The 26,936-nt window shown below is 39.5% G+C and overlaps 1 protein-coding gene across 1 annotated transcript in view; it reads right to left on the bottom strand.

The window, feature by feature from the left end:
• bmpr1ba (bone morphogenetic protein receptor, type IBa) overlaps positions 1-26,936 on the bottom strand; it is a 70,395-nt gene that overhangs the window by 23,596 nt on the left and 19,863 nt on the right. The window contains exon 2 of the mRNA XM_040155444.1: positions 1,347-1,723. Coding sequence (XP_040011378.1) covers positions 1,347-1,452 — 106 coding nt within the window. The 5' untranslated portion in view covers positions 1,453-1,723. The remainder of the gene's footprint in view (positions 1-1,346; positions 1,724-26,936) is intronic.

Raw genomic sequence — 26,936 nt, 5'->3', positions numbered from 1 at the left:
CATAGCACACTGAGTATGAGGTATGAGCCTTTAGCTGGCTTAACTTCAGGGCTCCAAGCTGAAACAATCTCCAATGACTTTAAATAGACCAACAATAAAGAGAGAGAAGAAAAATATGTACAGACACCATCACTCATAAGAAACACTAAAACCCTGTTTTGTGGACAGCTTAACAGCAGGCACACACACTATCATTTAAATTTCTTCAATAATGACTTATTTGAATTAGTGATTTTGAAGATGATCTACACAACTGCTTTGCCATGGTTAACCGAATATGCAGGAGAAACAACAGAAGCAGAGGGTCGAACTGTAATGACACACATCACGACACCAAACATAACACACTATTAAATGTGACACGTTCTCTCTCTTAACACCTCACCAATCACACTCCAGATACCAAACATGGTCACAGACAAAGCGCTTAATGTGGCTAACGGCAACAGTGTCACTCCATGACAATATGTGTCTCCGTCTGTTTGACGAAAACAGCAAGTACACTGTGACTGAAGATATGTAGCTGAATTCCAGAGCAACTATTGCATGTGAATTTGACAAAGTGGTCAGATAATCAATGAGCTACTAACATACAATAATTTCTCAAACAAATATTTTCTTCAGATATCTTGACTTGTTTTTTTTACAGTCAGTAGAAACGCTTATGTTAGCTTCAAGAGATTGTTGTTGATTTACCATATTGATATGATGTGACAATCTGAAAACATTTATTTGCTATATGTTTGTATTTTTTAAATGACTTCTTTTCTCAAATTCACTGTTGTTAGTTTAACAAAAAGACAAAACAACTGCACCCACTAAAGCTCTATAAATTGACCATTGGAAAACAAAACCCATATCAGCTGGGACTTTTTTGAGCTGCGAGCCGTGATAAAATGTAACATACTGCTGTGGTGCAGACATGTAATATTAAACATGACTGACTCCTTGATGTAAAACAACCACATACTTGTCTTACCTTTAGGATCATATCTACATCAGTAGCTCTGTTTTGGAGTTGATTCCTAAACCTGACCATCATCACAAGTTGCGTACAAACTACAGACGTTGCATAGCAGAGTACAGATTAAAGCTGCTATTTTTTGAAAGCAACACACATGCATCCATAAAATGTATAACTAACATTCAAGATGTGAAACACAGTAGAGAGAGTAAAAACACCAATACTGTTTGCTGTGAGGAGAAGAGAACCCACAACTGTGTTTTCAAAGAAAATCTAACAAACATTTTTTGGGTTGCAGCAGAGCAACTTCACAGCAAAGCTACTTAAAAACAGCGACAAGGTTGAGGGCAGCAGCAAGTGGAGAAAGTTTGCAGTAACTCACCGTGTGCTTGTGTGTGAAGAGAGAACAGTCCAAGCAACAGCAGAGGATTCCGGCTCCAGAGACAGAGAGAGAGACAGCGCTTCAGCCTTTCTCCCAGCACTGGCATGGTAGAGTCTGCCGCTCCGCTCCTCTCTTCTCCTCTCTTCAGTACACTCCACACCACAGGATCCACCACTCACACAGCCTCTCCCTCTGAGAGTGTGTGTGTGTATGTGCCAGAGAGAGAGAGAGCGGTTGGGGGAGTACCAGGCATGCAAGTGTATGTATGTGTGTGTCCACCGCAACGTGAGAAAGTCCACACCACACAAAACACACCAGCAGCAGCAGCAGTAGTTGCAGTTGATTGTCCTCCAACCTGGTCGACAGTAGCAGCCCAGCTGAGAGAGAGAGGGACAGAGAGACAGACAGAGAGGCAAAAAGGGGGAGTTTACTTCCCTTGCCTAGCAGGGAGGGCTGACCCGCTCACACACACACAGACATAGGGAGGTAGGACATGGGTGGAAAGAAAACGGGGGCAGGGAGCAGACAGGAGCAAGATGGGGTTTAGAAAAAAGTAGGAGGAGGATACTGAAAACAAGCAGCGGGAACTGTGGGATTCTGCATCTTTAACGGCATACAGATAACCGTTCCCACTTTTCAATTTTTTCATTTTCAGCATGAATTCAGTGAACGAGGTGAAGGTGGAATAAATTGTTGACCCATCTATATGGAGTTGTTTAGCAGTGGTACGTAACTGATACACTGTAGAAAACTCGGCTAGCAGTTGGATAACCATTGCACAGCATACCATATATACAAAAAAAATTAAAAACTGACACATTATCCAATTAAATAGCAGATAAACATGACATGCACTTTCTTTACATAATTACAGGGGGTCATGATTTGCGTATGAATAGCCTAACTGTGGGTATTTGACCAGTATATGTTCAGCAAAATTATGAGAAGTTCTTATACAGAGTAACAACCAACAGTGTGAACCCTGGATACAACGACTGTGTGCATGCCCTCAAGTATTTAAGAGCAAGGGCCTACTTCAAGTGTGCTAAAACAGAATGGATTTCAATAGTTTTTTCTGATACGTGAGAAGGCTAAATTGCAGTGTACTTAACATGTCCTTATGTCTAAGGTTTTGATCCCAAGGTAATGACCTTCAGTCTTAGTCTGAGAGAAGACCTGGAACAGGCCTATGCAAAACAATATTTAAGTCCATCTGTACCAAAGTTTGTCTGAGAGATAACTCAAAAGTCTGCGCTGGGATTTCCAGTCACAAGCATTTCTTTTTCTTTATTACCTGCAACTAAGATTTTGCTTCGAGATGTGGAAAAATGATATTTTTGAGCACTACACAGACACCTCTTCAGAGTGGTGTTCTGTTAACAAATCAGGTAGCTGGCAGAGACACTTTAAAGGTGCTGTTAGAGATGACGTCACCCCAGCCTGGAGCTTTTATACTAAAAAAATAAATGGGTTGAAACACTCTAATAGACCATTTCCTTTTCAGGGCTATCCATTTGGCTGTAAGGCATTTACTGTCAACAAACCTTTGTGTGTGTGTGTGTGTGTGTGTGTGTGTGTGTGTGTGTGTGTGTGTGTGTGTGTGTGTGTGTGTGTGTGTGTGTGTGTGTGTGCTGAGAACACTTTGCTTTTAGCAAAAATCATTACAGACCTGAAAGAGCACAAAATGAACAGTCCCCCCCCGACACATAATGCTGATTTTTGAAGTTTTGAGGTTAAACAGACAGGGCAAACAGTTTTTGTTTTCATGTTAATCTGTCTCGTTTGTAGCTGCCGCTGGTCTTTGCACTTCTTTTCTTTCTCACACTCATTTACGTTGTTCATTAGTGACAAACAATAGGTGCCCTTTGCTCCCTCGCTTCTCGATGAGAGGAAAAATCACTTCATAAATAAACAGTCCTGCTCTGGTCCTGCCCTATTCTTCTTCTGTCTCCCGTCATCCCTTCCTTTCTGAAGCCCCTTTCCCACATGAACCTTGATATACACTACCAAACCAACGTTCCTGTCAGTAGAAATAAGACCTAATACACCAAAGATGTAAATATAAATCATAATAATTTTTTTCAGCTCATGAGCTCATGAGCTAGGCACCAACGCAGTAGTATGCATAGATGGGCTGCCAACATTGCATCAAAATTAGTCAATAACAAGAATCATTTCTTTTGGGGGGTATTTTTGTGATTCTTGACATATTAGCACTTCAGTCAGGGGTATAAACACTCACATAATTTAAAAATAAGCTTTAAAATTCATTTTTAATGTGCCTACATCACATTTTGATTCAGTTATGTCCATATTTTCTGACTTGCCACTCTTGTCTAGCTTTGCTGCCACCTGTGGCGAAAAAGAAACACCTGATGTAACCAAAATTGTTATGTTGTATGAGAACAAAATCAAAAGCAAAATTCTCTGTATAGGACACCTATTGTTTATTCTGTATGACCACAAAAAAAAGCCAAGATTTATATCGTTTTATTTTCTTTGCTTTTTTCCCTGCCCTCTTAGATCACATTCAGCAATCGCAACTATCATTCCTACATCCCTTAAATTTTTTTAACTGTCTAACTCAACTGCCCTCCCCCTCCACTCCTGTCTTTCTCTCCTCCACTCCTTTTCCCACTCCCCTCCTCCAGTGAACCAGAATGTCATTTCAAGCATGTCTAACCACGGGAAGCCTTTTAAAAACTGTGACAGCATTTGCCCCCAATCCCCACTAGCTGTGAAGCTGTATGTGTGTGTGTGTGTGTGTGTGTGTGTGTGTGTGTGTGTGTGTGTGTGTGTGTGTGTGTGTGTGTGTGTGTGTGTGTGTGAGTGATGAATGTCTATAGTGATTTGCTGGAAGACAGGATATCATATGCAGATGGAGGAATGACCCCTTTAAAAACAGTTACTTTAAGGTATTGTAGGCTGGTGCCCCAGACACACACTCACACTCACACTCACACCCACACACACACCCACACACACACACACACACACTTGCAAGTCTTTCATAGTGTCACCCTCATGCTGGGCCTATGATGAATGGCTAAGACTGTCACAAGCGAAGGATGAGAAAGAGAAAGAAGAGTAAAGAAAAGGTTGCTGACAAGAAAAACAAAAGGAGAGATCAGAGAAGAATGATGATTGAGGTGGTTTGAAGGAATGATTTGAGATAATAAATGGAAGATGGTGACCTTTCAGGGAGAAGTAAAGGAGCTCAGAGAGAGGAGGGGGAAAAGGTGGGTGGGAAGAGCTGGACAGAGTGATGGACAGTAGAGATCAGAGAGAGATAAAAGGAGGCCAGAGAAATAAAATTGCAACACATTTGTAGTTTAGGTTAAAAATAAAATTGCTCAGACTTTGAATATGAAGCAGATGGCACTGCTTTTTCAGAATGCATCTGTTTCACATATGCTAATTGTTTTCAAGCTCCCTTTACACATTCAGATGACGTTTCTCAGCCAGTGCTTGGGGTCAATATGCTCTATTCAGAATTCACATTGTCATCATTTTTGACATACTGTTATAACATAACAAGTTCACATGTCAGCAGCTTTCAGTGTCAACACTTGGAAGAAAGTAGAGCTTGCTTTGAGCAGAAAACTAAATGTGGTCGATTGAGTGTAGAAATATAAAAAAAAAAACATTTACTTTCTGACCTTTGAAATTACAAATACAAATAATATAGCTAATCATTTGTTAAGCTTAATCGATACAAAAGATTCCTCCGTCGCTGTCCAGGTTTGCTGCATAGATTTTTGATGCTTTTTAAACTTCCCTACGTGAGTCCAACAGGAGCGCAATGCTAAACCGGAGTACTCTTAAGAAAAAGCTGACGTTTTTATACATGATACATGGTTTTCACAGGACAGTGACGCTTTAATGTAATATGAGAACTTTAGGACTTTTTTTTTTTTAGGACAAGTTAAACCGTTTTTCCTCCAAAAAAAATCAGCTATTTAATATGTAACAAATAACAAGCACACCACTGTGCTTTTTTTTTTGAAAACCACACAGCAACTCCTTGTGGTTACATGAAGTCAAACTATAAATATACTTGGCATGCTTGTGGCTTCAGATAAAGACATATTTGTTATTCAAATACATCCTCTCCGCTTTGGGATTACCATCGGCACCACTGTGCCAGAGGATCTAAAAGACCACCTTACCTTTTCCTGGTTCACTTTTAGAAGCATTTATCCATTTATTTGATGTGTGAACTGACTAACAGACAGGGGATTAAGTCCATTTTTGAGAAACACCTCTGTGGCACAGCAGCACATTCTTAATCCCCTTCCATTCACTTCATCATGTCTTTAAACTAACAAGCAGTTTACCATAATCTGCTTTAAATCTGTCCATTCACTCCTATTCACTGGTGCATTTACATAGCAATCCTTTCTGCTTGAATGGACTGTGGAGAGAGAGAGCGAGAGAGAATGAGAGAATGTGTGAGTGTATTGGAGTAGGGTTGTAGATATGGGTGAGTTGTGTGTGATAGTTGCAGGAGTTCCTCTTCCTATTACAGTCCTTTTGTACTCTCAACGTCTCTGCCTTGTGGAGACATATACAATGGAGAAATAAGGAAGTATTGTTTTATTTTGGTCTAGGAGGAAGCCTCAGATGAGCCAAAAAAACCTAGAATGCATTTTGTTCAAATAGACTACAAGAAATGTAAATAGTGGAACATTGTTTGGAAATATCTTGAAGCAGTAGGTAGAAAAGATTTATGGATGGAGGCAAGCAGGGAGTGCATGAAAAACTGGTCCACAAGGAATGTGTGAGGGATGGAGTGTAAAAAGAGCGTGATGATGAAGAATGGAGTAAAAGGACTGCACATGCACAGTGTTAAACCTTTTCACCCTGAGCTGCAGACAACCTCAGCAGTGAATCCTGTGACTGATGCCCACTGAAAGTTTCAGCTATTCCTATCACAAACACACAACCCATCCAACAACCCAAGGAACTGAGGAGAGAAATGAGGAAAACAAGGGATAACACAGAGTGAGGATAGGCATGATGATGAATCGGTAACAGAGAAGAAGTCTGTCAACTCCACCTCTGACCTTACCACTGATTTGTTTTTTATTGACCTTTCACCTTTGGAGAAAATCCCTCTGCACCAATGCTAGTGAGTCCTTTCTCACAAAGACGGTTAGGAAGGGTGAGTCAAAAGTGAAAACACGAGTCAAAAGATAAATCATAAAACACGTTCTCTTTCCCCTTCTCTCCTGACTCGTTAAACAGCCTTATTCTTGCCTAGCTTGCAAATTTGTTCGTGTCAAACATGTTGTCATATTCATGCTGGAGCATTCTTTCAGTATAATAAGTGTGTTTACATTTCTTACATTATAAAATAACCACATAAACAGTTATATATCTGTGATGTGATGAACAAGATGTGTAGACAATACAGATTAAAATAAATCAAACTGATGATGACATTTTGTCGTTGCTACAACATACAACACCATGCAAACATCCACATGTTTCTGTTCAAATAATTAAACTGCCTGTAGTTTCTCTCACACACAGCTATGTATATGGATTTAAAAGCCTGGGCCAATATAATAACATAAACACACTTCTTCTGTTTTGTTCCTTCTCTATTGCTTAGAAAGAGAGATATATACAGACATATACATTCACATGTAAACATACACCACCTCGATACAAAGGAGTTATTAAAAACATCATCTTTAAGTTAGACTTTGCCACCTTACTTACTTTGCCAATGAAACATGAGCTATATTTTTTAAATTATGCAACTAGTATCAGACACAGACACACAGACACACACAGACACAGACACAGACACGGACACAGACACACAGACACACAGACACAGACACGGACACGGACACGGACACACACACACACACACACACACACACACACACACACACACACTAGTAGGTGTCAAGCCATTTAAACTTAATGAAGGCCTAATGATAGACTGGGAATGACTTTTACAGCTTGTTTTTGTCATTGTGAAACCACTCACTGTATCACTTTACAACCACCATAAAAAAATCATTGACAGGGATAGGTGTGGTTAGGGCAAGATATGCCAAAACTGAGAATAATCAGAAATCCACCTTTGTAATAATGATATCATAAAAATATTTCAATTATTGTTCATTGCTTTACTGGAAATGGAATGACTGTTTTCCCTCCATCTGGCAAATACAAATGTTTTCTCTAGAATTGCTACGGGATTGGTATCCTGTTACTTTGCTGTAAGGCACATAACGGTTCAAATTTACTTTGAGTATTTGTAGTGCAATAAATAAATTATGAAGTTGCGTATTTATCACATCAAATGCAGTCACTTTAAGGGATTTGTGGCCGAATGATGGCAAATACGTATTTTTGAAAAGAGAAAGTACACACACGCATATTCTTTTTCAATCTGGAAGAAGCCAAATCAGTTTGGCCCCCTGTGAAGAACAGGGGTTAGGGTTGTTAAAGAAGGGAATGTCTACCCAAAAGGATGGAATGTTAAAAATGTCCTTCTAAGGAAACAGAACAGTACACAGAAGACAGAAGAGTTTTGTGACTGTTACTTCCCGAGTGGGAGCTGAAAGAGAGTGAGTGAGATGTCCTACCCCCTATGTGGGATCTTTGCCTGCCTACTTTTCTGATTCATAAATCTGCAACAGCTTACAGAATAACTGAGGATCACGATCTACAGCCACCCACCAAAATCTGTTTTGTCCCCTTACAATGATTGGCCCTCGCCTGTCTTTCCATCTGTCACACAAAATATCTGAGACAGCTCTGATTGAAGTTTGCTGTAACTTTGGGGAAAGGTGTTTATCTGATTGTGTGTCATGCACAATGTCTTAATCTAAAACTGCCATGTTGGATACTTGACATAATTTAAGTGAATGGTGCATCTTAGTGCTTCATTCAGGGATTGTAAAAACCTTATTGGCTCATGGAACAAAGTCTATTTGGGTTTTTTCCATTGGCCTGGGTCAGTCCTCTTTAGCCACGCTGTGCCAAACCAAGGCAAGAAGACATGCCTTTCCACTACAACCTCACCAACCCTGTCTCCTAGAAATTATCTTTCTATACAATTAAACTGCAGCAGCAAATACATTTTGTAGGAAATGTAATTACATCCGGATTACCATCATATCTGAAAGAGCTCGTAGTTCCCTATTACCCCACTAGAACACTGCGCTCCCAGAACGCAGGCTTTACTTGTGGTTCCTAGAGTCTCCAAAAGTAGAATGGGAGGCAGAGCCTTCAGTTTTCAGGCTCCTCAGCTGTGGACTTAAAACCTTCCTTTTTGATGAAACTTATAGTTATGGCTGGCTCAAGGCTTGAACCATCCCCTAGTTATGCTCGTTACTAACTGTACTTCCTCTCTCTCCCATAGTTTTGTGCTTTCACATCTCTCTCCTCTCTCTTCCTGTCACAGGTATTTCTGCCTCTGGAGTCTGGATCTGTGACTGCAAACCACCTACTGCCTCCATGATCCTGCTCAACACCCACTGCTTCAAATATTATGATTATCATCTGTTATTATATTTAGTTTTATTAGTATTATTATTCACCTTATTATTATAATTATTAGTGTTATTATTAGTCTCATTATTGTTACACATCTTTATGTTATATGTCTACTGTGCTACAAGCAATTATGCTGAGTGAAGGGCTACACACTGTATCAGCTGATAGACTGAGTTTGGGTATTGAATCTGTATTGGTGGAGAAAAAGTTGATTAACTTATATCTGCACCCACTATATGGATTGCTATCAAACAATGGGAAGCAGTACGCAAGGAAGCTTAAGAATTCTGCACTGAATGGCATCAAAAAGTTCAAGGAGTTCAACCAGCTGCAGAGAAGGCACATGCCTGTCATGAGGCCAAATAATTGCAACAATCTAGTGTTGTTTTTGTTGAGCTGTCACTGCGACAGTTTGGAGCAATGGCCTTTCAGAGATGGTCAACTCGCAGCTGCACATTAGCTATCAAATGAGTCGATAACCAAGTGTTTCGATGTGTACCAAATAATCTAAGTCACTTAAGGCGCTGATGTTTATTCCACTTCAGTCATATCTTCTGTAACACTTTCTGAGATGCCATAGGGCACTGATTTACAAGCATGGGGTTCTGGTAGTTCTAATTAACCGTTTAAAACTAACTCGGTTTTGCTCTGACTATGTGGGGAGGACCACCTAAGGTGGGAGCTTAGGCTAATAAAAGAGTTACACATGTTTCCATGGCCAATGACAACTGTTCCTACAGCCAAGAATAGCATAGCCAAATAAAACCTTTCTGTCTCTACTGCTGGTCCAATACACTGTTGCTTTCTCCTGCTCTCTCCTTTCTTTCTGTCAAACACAATGCTTCTTTCAATTCCTACACAACTGCGGAGTGTTGTGTGTTTTGGAGATTAGTAATATCATCACTTGAAATTTTTATGGCTTTGAAAAAAAAACCCTCCATTCTGAATGAACAAAAACATTTTGTGATTAACTGACAGTTAATTCAAGTCAAAACTTACTGTTTTGACAGACCTGAAGCACCAGCAAATTATCTGAAAATATATGAAGACTGACTATCAGAAAAGATAACTATTTGAACTGAATGCAATAATTAAACCCAATATGAATATGAAAGATAAAGAATTGTAGATGAAACACAAAAGAGCAAGAGAAGAGAAGAGAAAAGAAGAGAAGAGAGGAGGCCCTGTTATGGTGGCTGTTTAGGGCCAAACAGAGCAAGTTGACATCAGGGGCAGGGAGCTGACCTACAAACCGCCTGTAACCCCCACACCTGCATGAACACATGGACACACACTCATACAAAGACACGTACACCAACCCAGACATACAAACATGAACTCACACACCAACTTATTCACACATCATTGCCCACAACACCAGCTCCTCTCAACCTGCCAAAAGGCCACCATTTGACCAACCAATAATACCATCTGTTAGGCAAAACACTAGTGCTTTGTAATTGTTCTGTTTCATAGACTTTACCAAACAATCAGATACATACTGCCAGGGACTGAAAAGAGTGTTTTACTGAAGACTTCAAAGGAGAGCTATGTGAGAGAGGTTAGAGGTGAGGGCTAGAATGAAGGGAGAGAAGAAGTATGTGATTTAATTAAAACAGGCACTCTAGAGCAAAGAAGGGAAGAGAAAAGAAGAAAAGGCAAGTGAGTGCAATAGTGCAATACATTTAAAATTAGTTATTTATGTTAGAATAACAAAACTTAATAAAGAATACTGAATATGAAATTACTGCCAAAACCCAAATTCAGTTATAACCCTTCAATTTCAAACTGGCATTCTTATCTTTTGCAGTTTTCTTTAATTAAGTTTGATTAATTCCAGAGTCTTTATTGAATTTAGTGGTCTAAAATGAGCATGACCAATTCACATTTAATGATTTTAAATACAGTTTCTTCTGACACTGATCTCTTAGTATGAGGCAGACCCGTGACCACTAGCAAACATTCTGATGATGTGAGATTGAATGCATATTGGTAACTAATATTGGACAGTAATACATTACTTAGTAATGTGTTACAGTAATGTGAATACTTTTTTCAGTAATTTGAAATCCAGTCATTCCATTACATTTACTAATCACAGTAATATTTTGTTACCCTTGACATTAGAGGGTCAGCTTGTTCATTGTCTTACAAGGAGTTTGATTGAGGGTTGGTATCCATTCAGTCTCCCTGCATTCAGGTGATAAATTGGTCTGAGACTTGCTAGCCTTGTGCAGGGGCTAGATGTGCGGTCAGTCAGGTAGCCTCTACCAAAACAGCATGGTCGGTACTGGATGGTCAGTAAATCCCTCCAAACTGTAGGGCTTCCTGATTATGTCTCGATTTCTACTAATACACGTGTTAAGTACGAAAAGGTGCAACGTGAGTTTGTGGAGTTTTTGGATTTGTTTAAAGGCATCTTTGACAGATCCGGGCAGAGTAATGAAAGTAAAGTAACGAGTAATGAAAAGCATTACTTTTGCTGCTGAGTAATTAGTAAAGTAATATGATTACTTTTTCTATGAGTAATTGATTAAAGTTTTTTAAAGTTACTTGCAAACTAACTTTCAGATAACACCATTGGTAACACAGAAATACGGTGTCTTACAGGATAGATTGGTGCATCTTTGCTGACCTTTTGCAGAATGTACAGCTTAAGTTTCTGATGTTAACAAAGTCGGACAGGAAGGAGGGACAACGGGACACAGAGGGAGGACAGAGCTGGGCAGGAGTTGAGTTGGATGGGGGTGGTGATGGGAGCAAAGCAGGGTGTCAGAAGGGTGGCGGGGGGGCTTGAGGGTCTACTAGGGGTGAGTGGCGCAGTGGGATAAGAGCGTGGGGAGTTCATGCCCCCGCCAGGCCCTTTTCGCACTGCATAAACAAAGAGATTACAGTGAGAAGGGGCTCCGTGCCGCTAACAAGCAGGGGCACCACACACACTCATTTAAACATGGAAACACACCCACACACAGTCACATGCATACAGAAATCATACACGCGCGCACACACACACACACACACACACACACACACACACACACACACACATACATACAAGCATATAAAGAAATAAATGCACACACAAGCTCATGAAAACAAACGTGCATTCACAAACACAAAATGAACACAATAAACTGACACACACAACCAACAAGAAGCATCACAACATAGTGGCGCCACCTGTCTCCTCTTCACCAATTAATGAGTTCCCGGCTCCCGGGATGCTACATCGAGGTGGCAATTAGCAGGGAAAAGAAAGGGGGAGTCTGAAATGAGGGAGAAAAACAGATGACGGGGGGGGGTAAAGGGGCTAGGAGACAGAAAAAGGGGAAAGATGAAAAAGGGAAAGGAAAGAGAAGAGATAGAGAAAGAGAAATACAGAAAATAAGGAGCTCAAACAACAACAAAAATCTGAAATGAGAAACAGAGGAGGTCAAAAACTAAACCAGGTGGGGCAGAAAGAAATGGCCAGAAAGATTGAAATCTCAATTTACCCAAAATCCGGCTGCCAGAGAAAGTTAAAATATTTGTGTAGTTTATCACTTCCTTTGTTTGACCATCACGCTTAGTTTACACAAATAATTTAATTTTAAGGGGTGTTTGCTGACTCCATGAAAGGAGCACAAATGGTAAGAAGCCTATGACATTTTGCCCACACAATTATGTTGTTCACTATAATATAGACTGAGTGTCATTAGCATGATTAAAAACAGTAACAAAAGCACAAACTGGACCCTAATAAAGTTCTGGAGAGGCTTCAGTCATATTTACATTTTAGCATTTTTTCGACTGTGCTAATTTCAGGAAATGTCTTGAGACAAGGCAGATTTGTAAGCTTGTTTGCTGCTGACATCAAAATGTCCTTCATAAATCCATTTTCTTCACACTAACTTAACTCTGTATTTCATGGGGGGTGTTTTAGTTTTAATTTTTGAATTTTATTTTTGAATGATGAGGATTGTTTAACCAATCCATATGAAGACAGCACCTCTAAAATGTGAAATATAAGAGGGTGGAGGAAATTAAATAAGTTGAAAAATATGGAAGTTTGTTTCTCTCTGTGATAGCAGCCTATTCATTTCTGTCTCCTGTTTTTGTTTACATTCCCATCTATCACAATCTGTCCCTATGCTGTCTCTTTCCTTCTGTCATTCAGTCAATCTTTGTTTCCTGTTTCTCTCTCTTTTAAATACATGCGCGCACACACACATACATTCTTTTGTTTGCCACCTGATAACAGGCAGTCATTCATAATGCCTCTCAACCCCCCTGACCCCTGAACCCTGGGACCTAAATACGGAACAAGAACTGAGAGACTAGTCATGCATTTGCTGACAGAGACAGAGATTGCTCATGCAGGCACATGCACAAAAGCTACAGAGGGTCAATCTTTTCTTACGTTTAAAGGAAAACCATACAACATCGTGTAAAGGTATGACAGAAAATAAAAAGCCCTATTGCCGACCATTCAGGAATACAGGCATGAGTGCATGGAACTGGCATTTAAAACTGTACGGTTATATATCCTTAGATGCCTCAGGCTGTACATTAATTTAGCTTTTATTTCAACAACTCTTCAAAGAATTGATTTTACATAACTCCATAGTCTGTCAAGTTAGGTTTAAATAGAGTTGCATGGTTTGGATGTCTGAAGTTAGCATGAATGAGCTGCAACTAGAGGGTTCAGTTTTGAAGCTGCTATGGGTTAGTTTTCTAAGGTGAGATTTTACGCTTAGTAATATGCTCCATTCAAGGAACAATCTAAAATCTACTGGTAATAATAGCACAATTACCTGACATTTACTTTCAAAAAGGTTTGGCTTTGATATTTCACTGATTTAGTTATGGGAAGAATTGTAGGTTTTTTAAAATTATGTCTCAATTTGTTTTCAACAAAGTGACAAAAGAAGTTCGACTTTCAAAAAAATGCAGATGTCAGCCAGAGGTGCAGAAAAAAAACAAAACAAAAAAAACCAAAACATCAACATAGGCATAATTTCGTTCACATGTAGTGTAAAACAGTGTTTTTTATACATTTTATCAAGTTAGCTATGAATAGCTATGCATTTGCTATTCATAGCTAACTGTCATCTCCAGGGACTAAGCTATTTTCCAGCATCAATGCACTTGTCACTAGTGACACGGTACAGGAAAAGATCACATCAATGGCAAAAATTGATACAGAAAATGGTTGGATTCGATACAACTAAACAGTTTCATTTTCATCTTTTCATCTCTCAATGACAATACACAATACACACACTCGCACACTCACACACACACACAAAGAAACACAAACACACGGAGGCATGATGCATTATAAAAACCAAAAGAAAAGCAGAATTAGACACACAAAGCAAACACACACACTAATTTGCGTGCCTCCACTCTATCCAACCCCTGCCATGTCCACACACACACACACACACACACACACACACACACACACACACACACACACACACACACACACACACACACACACAGGGCAGGTGTGGGGTCAGTGTTAGGGTCTGTATCCTTGGTCCAGCTCCCAAATATAGAGCATCCACTATTCAAGGATCCTTAAGTTCACCACAGGTTCTCGTGTGACCACCATGGAGCCTTTATGTTCTGAGGGAAACAGACATACCTAACACACAAAACGTGCATTCATTTATGCATATAGTCGCATATCACTCCAGCACAAGTATTCACACTCAGCACTGCATATATACATGTATGCATGCAAGTGGTCAAATACTAGAACATATTCACACACACACACACACACACACACACACACACACACACACACACACACACACACACACACACACACACACACACACACACACACACACACAAACAGTTACACACTCTGTTACCCTAACACATCATTAAGATCTCTATCAGCCTGCTATTTGAAAACATGAATGGTAATTTCCCCTCTCATCCAACCCCCAACCCATACCAACTTTTTTGTGTTTCTCTTCTGCTGTTTCACCTTCTTTCCTGACTCCCACCAACTCCCTTCTCTATCTCTTGGAAGGGACTATTCACAGTGCCCATTCAGTGTGTAACAGAGGACCTCTTCTATAGCTGAAACATAAGACTGACACTCTGACCCCACAGGATGACCTTTGCACTCCAAGCTATTGGCTCTGACACGTAGAAACATGCCTATAGGCGCGTGTGTGTATGCAGTTGTTCAGCGTGGAAACCGCAAACTACCTCTCCTGGCTTTGCATTCAGTGTCTTGCCTGTGCAAATGTGTTTGTATATATTACAGAGAGATTTCAATATTTCACAATGAAAGGGGAGAACCTAAACTAAACTAAAATTATGTATCCTCCTCGGCTTTAGAGTCAAGTATTAACTAATTACTATTTAACTGTAGAGGAAATTTGAGATGATAAGATGAGTTTTATTCAATTCATGATAACTCATAAATGGGAATAAAATATCATCTAAATGCCAGCAAAAGTTCCCCACTGAATCACTGTCAAAGCAACGAACAGTTTCAAGCTGTATGTATAAAAATACACTATCAATAATCATAATAATGTTAGTTCATAATTTGTTAAAGCAATCAGAATTGATTCGCATTGCTACGAGGGTGAAAGATACATCAAATGGGTGCAAGCCATCCTACTGAGAAACAAATGACTGCAGCAAAGCATCTGATCGTGTGCTTATGAATAACATTGTCTGAGCTTTGTAGCTCTTGATTAGCACAGCATGTGATAAAAATAGACTACTGTTAAACTGGAAATCACTTTGTGAACTTATATTTCAGTCTAACCCCACTTTATCAAAAACTGCAAAAATACCATGCATACAAAATATGAAGGGTCATGCTACTGTGCACCTGTGGTGAAAAGCAAGAAACTATCACTCTTCGTCACTCAGTGTCTGTGCATATATGCAGGTAAAGAAACACACACACACACACACACACACACACACACACACACACACACACACACACACACACACACACACACACACACACACACGACCAGCTGTACTGAGAAAACCTAAATTCAATTTCCCTCTGCCTGGAAGCACATGCCTGTGCAGATATACTGCAACACACAATCTAATCTGATTACGTGTGTGGGTGTGTGCGTATATGAATGTATGCATGCATCAGTTTGAGTGTTGGACAGCACTGTTTGTCAGAGAATTTTGAGGACATTCTTCAACATTCCTCTAAAAAGCAAGTCCTCTTATTGACTCCACATGATGTTAATTCCTATGGAACGTACAGCATTAAATTAACGGATATCCTCACACTGTACAAATCCCAACTGTCTCTTTGCATTACTGTAGCACAACGTTTTGTTGGGCTTTCTGGCTGCCTCATATAAGTGCCATTATCACATTTCATGATCTGAGTGGTCTTTCATACAGTTCGGTCCATAAGTATTTGGACAGTGAGGTGATTTTTGCCTCTGTACAGCACCACAATGAATTTTAAACAAAGCAATCAAAATGTGATTGAAGTTCAGACTTTCAGCTTTAATTCGGTGTGGTGGTGGGGTTTTTTTTTTTTTCAAAGATATCCCATTAAGGAATTACAGCCATTTTTATACATAGTTGCTCTTTTTCAGAGACTCAAAAGTAATTGAACAAACCAGTGTCCCTATAAATAAAAGGAATATTATGAATATATGAAAATCCTTTGCACTCAATGGCTGACTGAAGTCTGGAACCCATGGACATCAGCAAATGCAGAGTTTCCTCCCTTGAGACTTTGCGAGGCCTTTACTGCAGTTACCTTCAGTTCCTGCTTGTTTGTGGGTCTTTCTGCCCTCAGTTTTGTCTTCAGTAAGTGAAAAGCCCACTCAGCTGGGTTGAGGTCAGGTGACTGCCTTGGCCATTGAAGAATAATCCATTTCTTTGCCTGGAGAAGCTCTTGGGTTGCTTTCGCAGTATGTTTTAGGTCATTATCCATCTGTACTGTGAAGCACCGTCCTATCAGTTTTGCAGCATTTGGCTGGATCCGCAGATAGTACAGCCCTATACACTTCAGAATTCATCCACCTACTTCTATCAGCAGTCACATCATCAATAAACACCAGTGACCCAGTTCCATTGGCAGCTATACATGCCCATGCCATAACACTGCCTCCACCATGTTTGACAGAAGATGAGGTATGCTTTGGATCATGAGCCGTTCGTTTCCTTCTCCATACTCTTCTCTTCCCATCATTCTGGTACAAGTTAATCTCGGTTTCATCGCTCCAGAGAATCTTGTTCCAGAGCTGGGCAGGCTTTTTTATTTGTTTTCTGGCAAAGTCTAACCTGGCATTTCTGTTCTTGAGTTTTACCAGTGGTTTGCACCTTGGGGTAAAACCTCTGTATTTACATTCATGAAGGCGTCTCTTGATTGTAGACTTTGACAATGATAAGCCTACCTCCTCCAGAGTGTTCTTGGCCTATATAGATGTTATGAAGGGATTTTTCTTCACCAAGGAAAGAATTCGGCAATCATCCACTTTAGTTGTCTTCCATGGTCTTCAAGGCCTTTTGGTGTTGCCGAGCTCGCCAGGGCATTCCTTCTTTTTAAGAATGTTGTTGAGTTGGTCACTCCTAAAGTTTATACTATCTGTTTGTTTGTATTTGTATCCGGTTTGTTTTGTTTTTTGAACCTGATTATGGCCTCCTTCATTTGCATCAACACCTCTTTGGACCGCTCATTCAGAGTTCGCATGAACAGCTACCTCATGCAAATTCAACACTTGGAATCAACTGCAGACCTTTTATCTGATTAATTTGTCATGAAATAACGAGGGAACAGGCCACACCTGGCCATGGAACTTACTGTCTGTAAATTAATTGTCCAATTACTTTTGACCATCTGAAAATGAGGGACTGAGTCAAAATGGCTGTAACTCCTAAATGGTTACTGCAATATTTTGGTTAAACCCCTTGAATTAAAGCTGAAAGTGTACACATCTTGATGGCTTCATCCATTGTGGTGCTTTACAGAGGCAAAACTACTGAAATTGTGTCACCCACCAAATACTTATGGACCTAACTACATCCCTGCAGCTGCAACCTCATTACAGAGCTCTTAAAGAACCTGTATTCAACAACTAATGAAATAAATCATGTAGGTGGTGTGTGTTTGTGTGTGTGTATAAGCCAAAATTGCTGAGCTGATGACAGAAGATTCTACAATGTGATACACCAGTAAGTCTGTACAATAGCTAAATTAAAAGCAGTGTTAAGCGTAGTTTTCATGTGTCATGTTCATCTTATTTGTCTAAATCTAATTGGAACTAAAGCTGTCTTTAAACTTTCAAAGTCGGATTTTGAATATAAAACAAATAATTTTATGTTAGACAGCTGTTTTATTTGCTCTTCATAAAAACTCCCTTTAAATGCAGCTCAAGGTAAAGAAGGTCAAGGGTAGGCAAGGGGAACATGCACTTAAATTTGTTAAGGTATCAACAAAAGCACAAGTCATTCACTGTAACTCAATCTAGTGATTACTCCCTGAAGAGCACAAAAGGACCCCTGACATGTTTGTGTGTGTGTGAATGTGTGTATGTGTGTACTGAGGATAAATTAATGCATCTGTATTGATTTGTACTAATGAAGAGTTTCCTTCGGGTACAGCTGCAAGAAATGTGGCTGTGGCACCACTAAATTACAGCATTACAGCATTACCCAAAAGGCCTCCAAAGTGCCAGAAATTTGCATATTCTGATGTCCTTTTTAATAAACACCTGTGCTACCATTAACGATCAAGACTGCACTTCCTATAGTTGGTTAGTGGTTTGCCAGTGTAAAGCTTTAAATGTGAAACAAAGAGTGTGTTAACAGATTTTGTGTCAAGATTTTTGATGGGGATTGGTGTGTTAATGGTGTGAAATTAGTAGGACCTCCAACCATGAGCACATGCTTTGTACCTTGCTCTGTCTACAAACTTAGTTGTCATTATGTTTTGATTGATTTAATTACAATAAAAGTCTTCTCAATACTTCTATATTTACGTGCACTTTTAAGGGAAGGATAAAAGTCAAAACAGACATGGATAACAGACAGATAATAAGGCATGGTGAATTTTATTACAGTCTTCTATTTTTTTTTGTTTCATATCAGTGTTCTCTTTGATTCATCCTTTCATTTTTCAGACAAACACTAGCCATCTGTTTGTATGTGTGTGTGTGTGTGGGTGTGTGTGTGCGCGTGTCCATGTGTAGAGGCTAAGGTAGTTGTTGAAACATTATTGGATATTCTAGTAGATCGGCCCGAGACATTTAATAACAAGCTCTCGTCTTGTCATCTAAAATACGTGGAACTACCTGATCCAGCTCAGTATCATATGGAGAGAACAGATGAGGCTCTGAACTAGTAAAGCACAGCTTCACATACACACACATACATGCATGTATGCACACAATCAGCTCTATCTCAGTTTTCAACAATGCTACATTTGTTTAACATCTGATCTCTATATGATAAGACATAAAAGTATATTAGGCAGGACACACACACATACACAATCATGTCTTCGGATGGTTATTGTGTTTACATAATCATTAGCTGTGGGTGAGACTTTCACGATCTGTGTGGTATTAGAGGCAATTACGTTCTCAGAGATGCACACACATGCATACAGTATGTGTGTTTACAGAGTATGTGGGCATACAAACACACAGGCATACATACATACACTCATGCACGCTGAAAGGGACAGTTATTTTAGTTAATGCTAAGGAAACAAAAGCTAATACAAAAACAGACGCTTTCACCCCCCCACACACACAAACACACAGCCACACATAAAATCCCACGCCACTGCCCCTCCCCATGGCTCAGAGAAATTACTGCCACCTGAAGCGGAACCACGTCCATCATGCAGAGGCCCCCTAAAGCCCCACAGGTGTCCTTTAACATGTCCAAAGGTCCCCTCCTCCCCCCTGGCTCTCCATGTGGCCATTCATCCGGCTACAGTGGAGGACATCAAAACAAAACACATCCCCGGGGGTAAAACCTCACAGCTAACTATGCACATGAATCACTCTGCAGTGAAGACACAGCTTGGTGCTTCAAGACAATCAGACTATTAAAAGTAGATCTCACATTATGAATTTTAAGTTGGTTTCTTAGGAGCGAACAGTTTTCCTCACAAAACACAGATTTTATTAGTATTCAGGCTGCACCCTTTTGTCATCAAATGCTTTTTACTGTCTGCTGCACAGATAGTTTAATCCAATTCTGTTACTGTAGTTTACGTGCCCTATTGTTCTGCTTCTCATCAGCCCTTGTGAGTGTTTTTATTTTTTTTAAACAGGCTGATCTGTAGCCAGGAAACAAAGAACTAATCACTTCATCCTGACCAGACTTGTGGTGTGATGATGAACACAATGAGTTATAAGAGACAGGTGGAAAATACTCCAAACCACAAAGAAAAACTACGTGTCTCTCGACAACATTTCAGCTGGCTGTGGTTTAAAGGAGTGCTGCTAAAGAAAACAACATTTGTTTAAAATGGAGAGAAATGGAGCAATCACCAGTCTTCGCTAAATGGCATTCAAGTGAAGAGCACGGAAGAACTGGCCAAATCCAGTCACTCCACATTAACAGGCAGTGGGCTGAAAACACAATATGCATGGCAACAAATAAATGCTTTTCCATTGTAGCTTAAAGCTCATCGTTCACTACAATGAAAGCACAAGTTTTTTGGGTTTTTTTTTACTACCAAAGCTAAATAAGAAAGAGTATCTGAGGCTGAAATGGAAAGAAAGAATAGTTGTGCAGATATTATGCACAGAGACTAACAGAGAGGCAAATACAGGTAACCACACAGACAGACAGGCTCGACGGCAGCCATCGCCAAAGACGGACAGAAAGACAGACAACGAGACATTCAGACTGTTAGAATAAACACCGGAGCTCTCAGTGTCGCCCAGGAAGAAATTCTTTTCTTTGATGTCAAGCCATGTGACCTTGCAGCAGTCTGAGGAATTGAAGCACTGTCCAAACAAACGTCAACACCACTAACACCCTCAAGGTCAATGCGTGTGTGTTTCAGTCTAAAGTTTTGTTATGTGCATGTGTATGTGTGAATGTACATCGAGAAGATGGGGTGGGCTTGGTATGTCAGTTATGCATTTTCGTGGCTATTCTTTTTTCTTGATGTAGAGAATTTTTAGGAGACAGGCAGTAGCTAACATTTTCCTGCACTGATCCAGCCAGCATAGCAATCGAACCTAGTTTAATTAAAGTATATCTTAAGTTGTATTTAGCTATCTTTTCAGCTGCTGTAAATATTGAGGATGTCAATTTCTCCTATAACATTTCCGACAATGTTATTGGACTGTAACGTGAAATTGGTCTTGGTCTTTTAAGACATAAGATCAAGCTTTCTCTAAGGCCTTTACAAATAAAGTCCCCTGAAAGTAGATTACAGTTAAAGCAGAGTGACTGAATGTAACAAATACAGCAGTAATAAATACAGCAATTTCATTATAATCTCTAATTTTAACCAGTTGCAAATGCCCCACATTATCTGACATACATACAACAATGTTGTCTGTTGTCTGTTGTCTCCCATAAAGCATAAGGAAGAAATTAATACATGAAAAACAGTTGTCTTCCCTGTTATCAACATTTTGTGGCAGTGGACATTCAGAAGTAATTTTGTTTCCATGTTGGGCTTTACTTTGGATGATCACAAGTGTCGCGCTACAACCGTATACAGTGCTGAAGATAGCTTATTATCTTAAATGAGCAAGTTCCAAGTAGAATCTTATTCATACTTCCACTCATGTGTTTCCACCTTAATATCGTCAGAAATGCCAGTCTTTCTGTTTTGGCTCATCACAGTTGAACTACCACAGAGACAACACTGCTACACTTTGAATACAGTCCTCTCACTGCTGGGAAACAGTGGTGTCCCATTGCAGCAGTTTATTTAGGAGTCTGTTCTAGCCCAAACAGGGCTTACGACAAAGCCAACTGCTCCCTCTTTTAGACCACTAAGTACTTTCTGCTGCTGCTGCTGAATGCTAGTAGGCTGCTGAAGCATGTGGACAGCTGTTTGTGTGTATGAGAGAGACAGAGAGAGACAGAGAGAGCGAGAGGGAAAAGAGAGACAAAGTGAAAAAGAGGCAGAGAGGGAGGAAGAAAATGGGAAGCAGTCAGAACAACTGAGCAATGAGAAAAACCGTCATCTCAGCAGCTCACACACAGTGACGAGTGAGTAGCACTTCAGATCTGTCTGATAAAACCTTGGCTTGAGCAACTGAGTGGAACCTTATAATGTATTTACAGCATGCTTGATAGTCAGTAAAAGCTTGACTACAATACACTTTCACTGGCTTTAACATACTATAAAGTGAGCGCAGAAAAAAAACAACTTCCCAAGCATAACTTGAAGATAAATGTTTAGGAGAGAAAAAAAGTCTTCCAAACTTTAATTAACTGTTGATTTTCATCTGATTACAACAGGTGAAAGAAACTTATATAAGTATGGTGCCCCCAAGGGGGCAACATACTTATAGGTATCTAGGTACTTATAGCACTGAGCCCCCTTGTCACTGATATGGATCCACAAAGTACAGATTAAGATTTTTGGATGTTGTTGTCATGTCAGTGGTGTTAGTTTTGAGGTGTTCTACTATGATATGTAATTCTTTTCAAATATTAATATGATAAACTGCCATGTCTTATACCCTTATTTTCTCATCATGTTTACTCATCTTGGACAAGACATTTTAAGGCCTCAGTGTTAAATGTCACTTGCTGACGTTAAAAAGACTCCTTTACCATTAGCAGCCACAAAAAAAACTAATATGCTTCAATCACTGGAAACTTCTGCCATGATAAAGTCAAAGTCTGCAATGGGAACTCAACTATTTTATGATGTCTCTCATGAGAAATAATAGGAACAAGAGCATGTATCCATTGAAGATAATATTTATGCACAATCTGGTTGGTATCTACAACAAATGTACAACAGAAGTCCTTGGAGTGAGATGTAATGGAAAAGCACAAGGAAGCTCCTTTTTTTCCCCATTTACAAGTTCATGACCTCACCAATAGCTACTTCCCCCTTCATTTACACTCACTCGCTTGTACACACACACAGACACACACACACAAACACACACACACACACAAACCATACACTTGCTCTGCCTTTCCACTCTGCAGTGTGTACCCCAGGGTAGAGCCCCATCATGTTGAAAGATGCTGTTGCCAGCACACCTGTGTGTGTGTGTGTGTGTGTGTGTGCATGTGGGTTCACATGTGCATTTCCTTCTGTGTATGTGTGTGTTTGTGAGTCTGCCGGGGTGTATGTGTGCACGTGAAAACACCTTCTCATGTTACAGCAGTAATGGCCCTGCTGAAAGGTGTCTCACACTCAAAGGTTCCAGGCTGCTGTTTAATACAGACTCCACAACACAGCAGCATTTCCTCTACAAATGACTCTACTGATGGTGGGTCCTTAGAATACTGATAATATGCATCTGCAGTGGGGTCACTATTTGCATTTGAATTAAGTATTGTTGGGATGATAAAATAATTGGTTTTGTATTCATTTTGTGATTTAAAACTGAAAGTTAAAAAGCATAATTTAAATATCTGTCACCACAATAGATTTCATATATCACGATTCAAACCCTACAAAATATCTAGTGTAGTAAAATTGAAAATAATTACACGCACTCAACCTGGACACACAGAGTAAACACTGAACATTAAAAGAAATGTTATACATTCAAATCCAATATCTAAATCCCTTCAGTAAATTTGGAATTAATATGCTTTTAGGGCTATGCTAGCCTCTTTACAGCTGTATCATGCTTAATATAGATCATTGTATCAACAAAATTTATGGACACAAAGGAGAAAGATGCCTTATTCACACAAAAAATGTGTCCCACATGTCATTCTTACTCCACAACCCTCTCAAATGTGAGGATCTCATTCCACTGAGTGAAGACAGCATGGATCATGGCCTTCTGAAGGAGGCCTAACTGCTTCTGAATGTTTTGGAGCGTTTCTGTGATTGTGATAAATAAATTGAACAATGTTCGTGCATAACATACTCAGATCTACTGTGCTTTTAGAGCACCAGTTATAACCTAATGCACACATGATGTGACACATATTGAATGTGGACATAATCAGCCAAGATACCTCGTGTTGGAGGCATTATCAGTTTCAAACAATCTCAATGAGAACCTCTCCTTCACCTCACTCTGCTAACCAAGTACCATCTGCTCAATATATTCCAAACTGCTGGCTGAAGTGTGGTCCTCATTTAAAACATCCATATGCAGATGTGCATTTAACAGCACCTGGCTCCCCTGACTGACTGGCCCAGTGTCCTCTAAAAAACAAATATGCACTGGTGGAGAACGTGCTTGTCCAGATGTCAGCTGTGCCGTGGACAGCTTTCCCTGATACACTTGCAAGGGCCTCTTTCACTTTGTTGTGCTCTTCTACACTGTCCTGTGCCACCACCTCATGTGAGAGGGTATGTCTGGGAGGGTGATTTGTTTTGGGGTTGCAACATTGCTAATAGCTAACCAAAGCTATTAATTTTATCAGCAAATCAGCCGTGCCACTGGATATTTGGTTTGCAACAGCCTGGATGGGTAAAGTGTTTTAGCAAGCTATTGATACATATATACGTATCTCTTTGTGATTTAAGAGGAAGGCCTTGTCTCATTGACTGACAGTGGGCTGCTTGTAAAGCACTTGATTATGCATCACAGATGTACTCTAATGCTGAATAGCCCTGGTTCAGATCATGGCGCTTTTACACATTACAAACCTCCTTAGTTGCTGTAGTTGTCCATGCAGCTGGCTATAAAATGCTTCCAGATACTAATAAATTTCCTCTTGGCAACTGAGACTAAATCACTTGTGTTAGTGCAGGCTAAGGTTACAGATTGCTGTCCCCCAGGAAACATTTATTTTTGCAAGCAAGCAGTGTTCACAACTTGGAGGTTCTATCGCCAAATTTTCATAAGTGTATGTAAACAAATGAAAAGAGCATGAATATTTTCTACATACTATAATACTGTCTCTCTTTTGAGAGTCTCTCTTATGTTTGTGCAGCGCCACTGCTCAGAGACACTAAATTCTGTTCATAGACAATGTGCTTGAGGGAAAGGGAACATGTAGGCTACAAGGGAGTCTTTACAGCTCAAGTTAGATATTTTAGGACAAATCAAATATACAGTCATTTAAGAAGGATATGGTGTCACTGTCTATATGTTGTTCATGGCAAGCTTGGATTTCAGAGAAACACGCAAAGTGAGACTATCTCCCCTCACTGCCATCCTTCTCCTTCCGGGACATACTGTAGCTACACTCTGTGGGCTATTTTGGTCAGTACGGTTAGCTCCAAAATCAAGTATTTACAGAGAAAGTATTGGGGTGGTCCCGGCGCTTCAGTTTTCTCTTGATGAGGACCTGACTTTTTTTAGTTTGTGAGACCACCATTATGGACCACACCGATCATCCTCTGTTACTTTATTACAATTTCCAGATGATCCATAAGCGTCAGCATTTTTACTGACTTGTGTGCAAATGTACAACTTTGATAGTTCTGGTCCATTATTGAATAGCTGATAAATATATTCCTAATTTACGCTCCAGTACTTGGGTTGGAGTGTTTGGTGGATATAAACATATTTTGACACAGCAGGCTGACATAAGGAAGTTTGCTGCATCATTACAGATAACATTGTGATGACAGCAAAAGATTATATAAATAACTAAAAGGAAATCTGATTTACACATATGTACTGAAATATATGCATTAATTCAATTTGACATGACAGTTCAAGGTATAGAAATAATTAATATTATCACCTTTGGGTAACATAGAGCACTAACATGAAATGTTTCCCATGTAAAAAAAAAAAAAGGTACTTAAGTGACATTTTAGAAAATATATTCACTATTTGATGAACACAATAATCCAAAATATCTTGCAGTATTTGTGGGCAGCTCAAAATAATAATAATAAAAATAATATCATAGCCCTGGTAATCATAGTGATAATGCATGCAAACAGCATCTGACTGACTGAACTGATTAATTGAATGATTGATTTTGTTCTTACCTGTAAATTAGGGTTGATATAAGTGGAGTTTTACTTTCACAGATGGGGCTGGCCACAAATACTGCAACTTTCATCAACCTCTTTTTTTTTTTTTGATGCATCAAGTTAAATGAAACTTAAATCAAGTCATACAAAAGAGAGTCATATACAGTAACTTTATAACATTTTGTTTTCTGTAGTATAGTTACACAGGTTGCATGCCAAGGATTGCAAATTTTATTAGACCTTGTGATTGGAGGGTCAGGTCGTACAGATCCCCACCTGTAGAGCTGGAAAATTAAACTCAAATAAAAATTCTTTACATAAACATGACACTCTGGGCGGGTCCATTTCTTCATCTCTAAGAAAACACAGCCTCCAAAACACTGTAACTCACACTGGATTCATTTCACACAACGTTTCTTTTTATTGCCACCCTATAAACCAATCCAGCCTTATGCGTGTTTGTGTGCGTGTGTCTCTGTTGTGCGTCTGTCTGTGGCCTTTTCTGCATGTGTTATCCCCCATAGTCAGAACCACCATTAGACAAAGAGGTCAATTCATATTAGGTGTTAAAAAGGCCAGATTGTCCATAAATAAAAAGCTCTACAAACTTTAATACATCTCTCAAACCACAACCAGTGGAAAAAGAAATTAAAATTATTACATTTACTCAAATAAAAGTGCCATTCAGTTCCTGACAAAGAAAATGATAAGCCATCTGGTAATTGCTGGATAATACTTCTTTTAGCTCACACACAGCTCCAGTAGAATATAGCCCTCAGGACCAAAGTGCTCCATGTTTAAATGTATGCTTAGATATATTTTAAAAAATGTCACACAGATTTAGAAAAAGAAAATGCGTTTGTTTGCTGATAGAAGATAATGAATTAGTCGTTTCTTTTCGGCAACTGCTCTGCTCTAAAGACAAAGAGGAACTGTCTGAAACAGGCTGAACTGAACTAACACTGATTATCAACTTAGAGGCAAACTGAATATCAGTCTTC

This window comes from Xiphias gladius, chromosome 19 (genome assembly GCF_016859285.1).
Source record: "Xiphias gladius isolate SHS-SW01 ecotype Sanya breed wild chromosome 19, ASM1685928v1, whole genome shotgun sequence".
NCBI lineage: Eukaryota > Metazoa > Chordata > Actinopteri > Istiophoriformes > Xiphiidae > Xiphias > Xiphias gladius.
The sequence above is the reverse complement of the archived record's forward strand: the minus strand, read 5'-3'. Positions and strand labels throughout refer to the sequence as shown.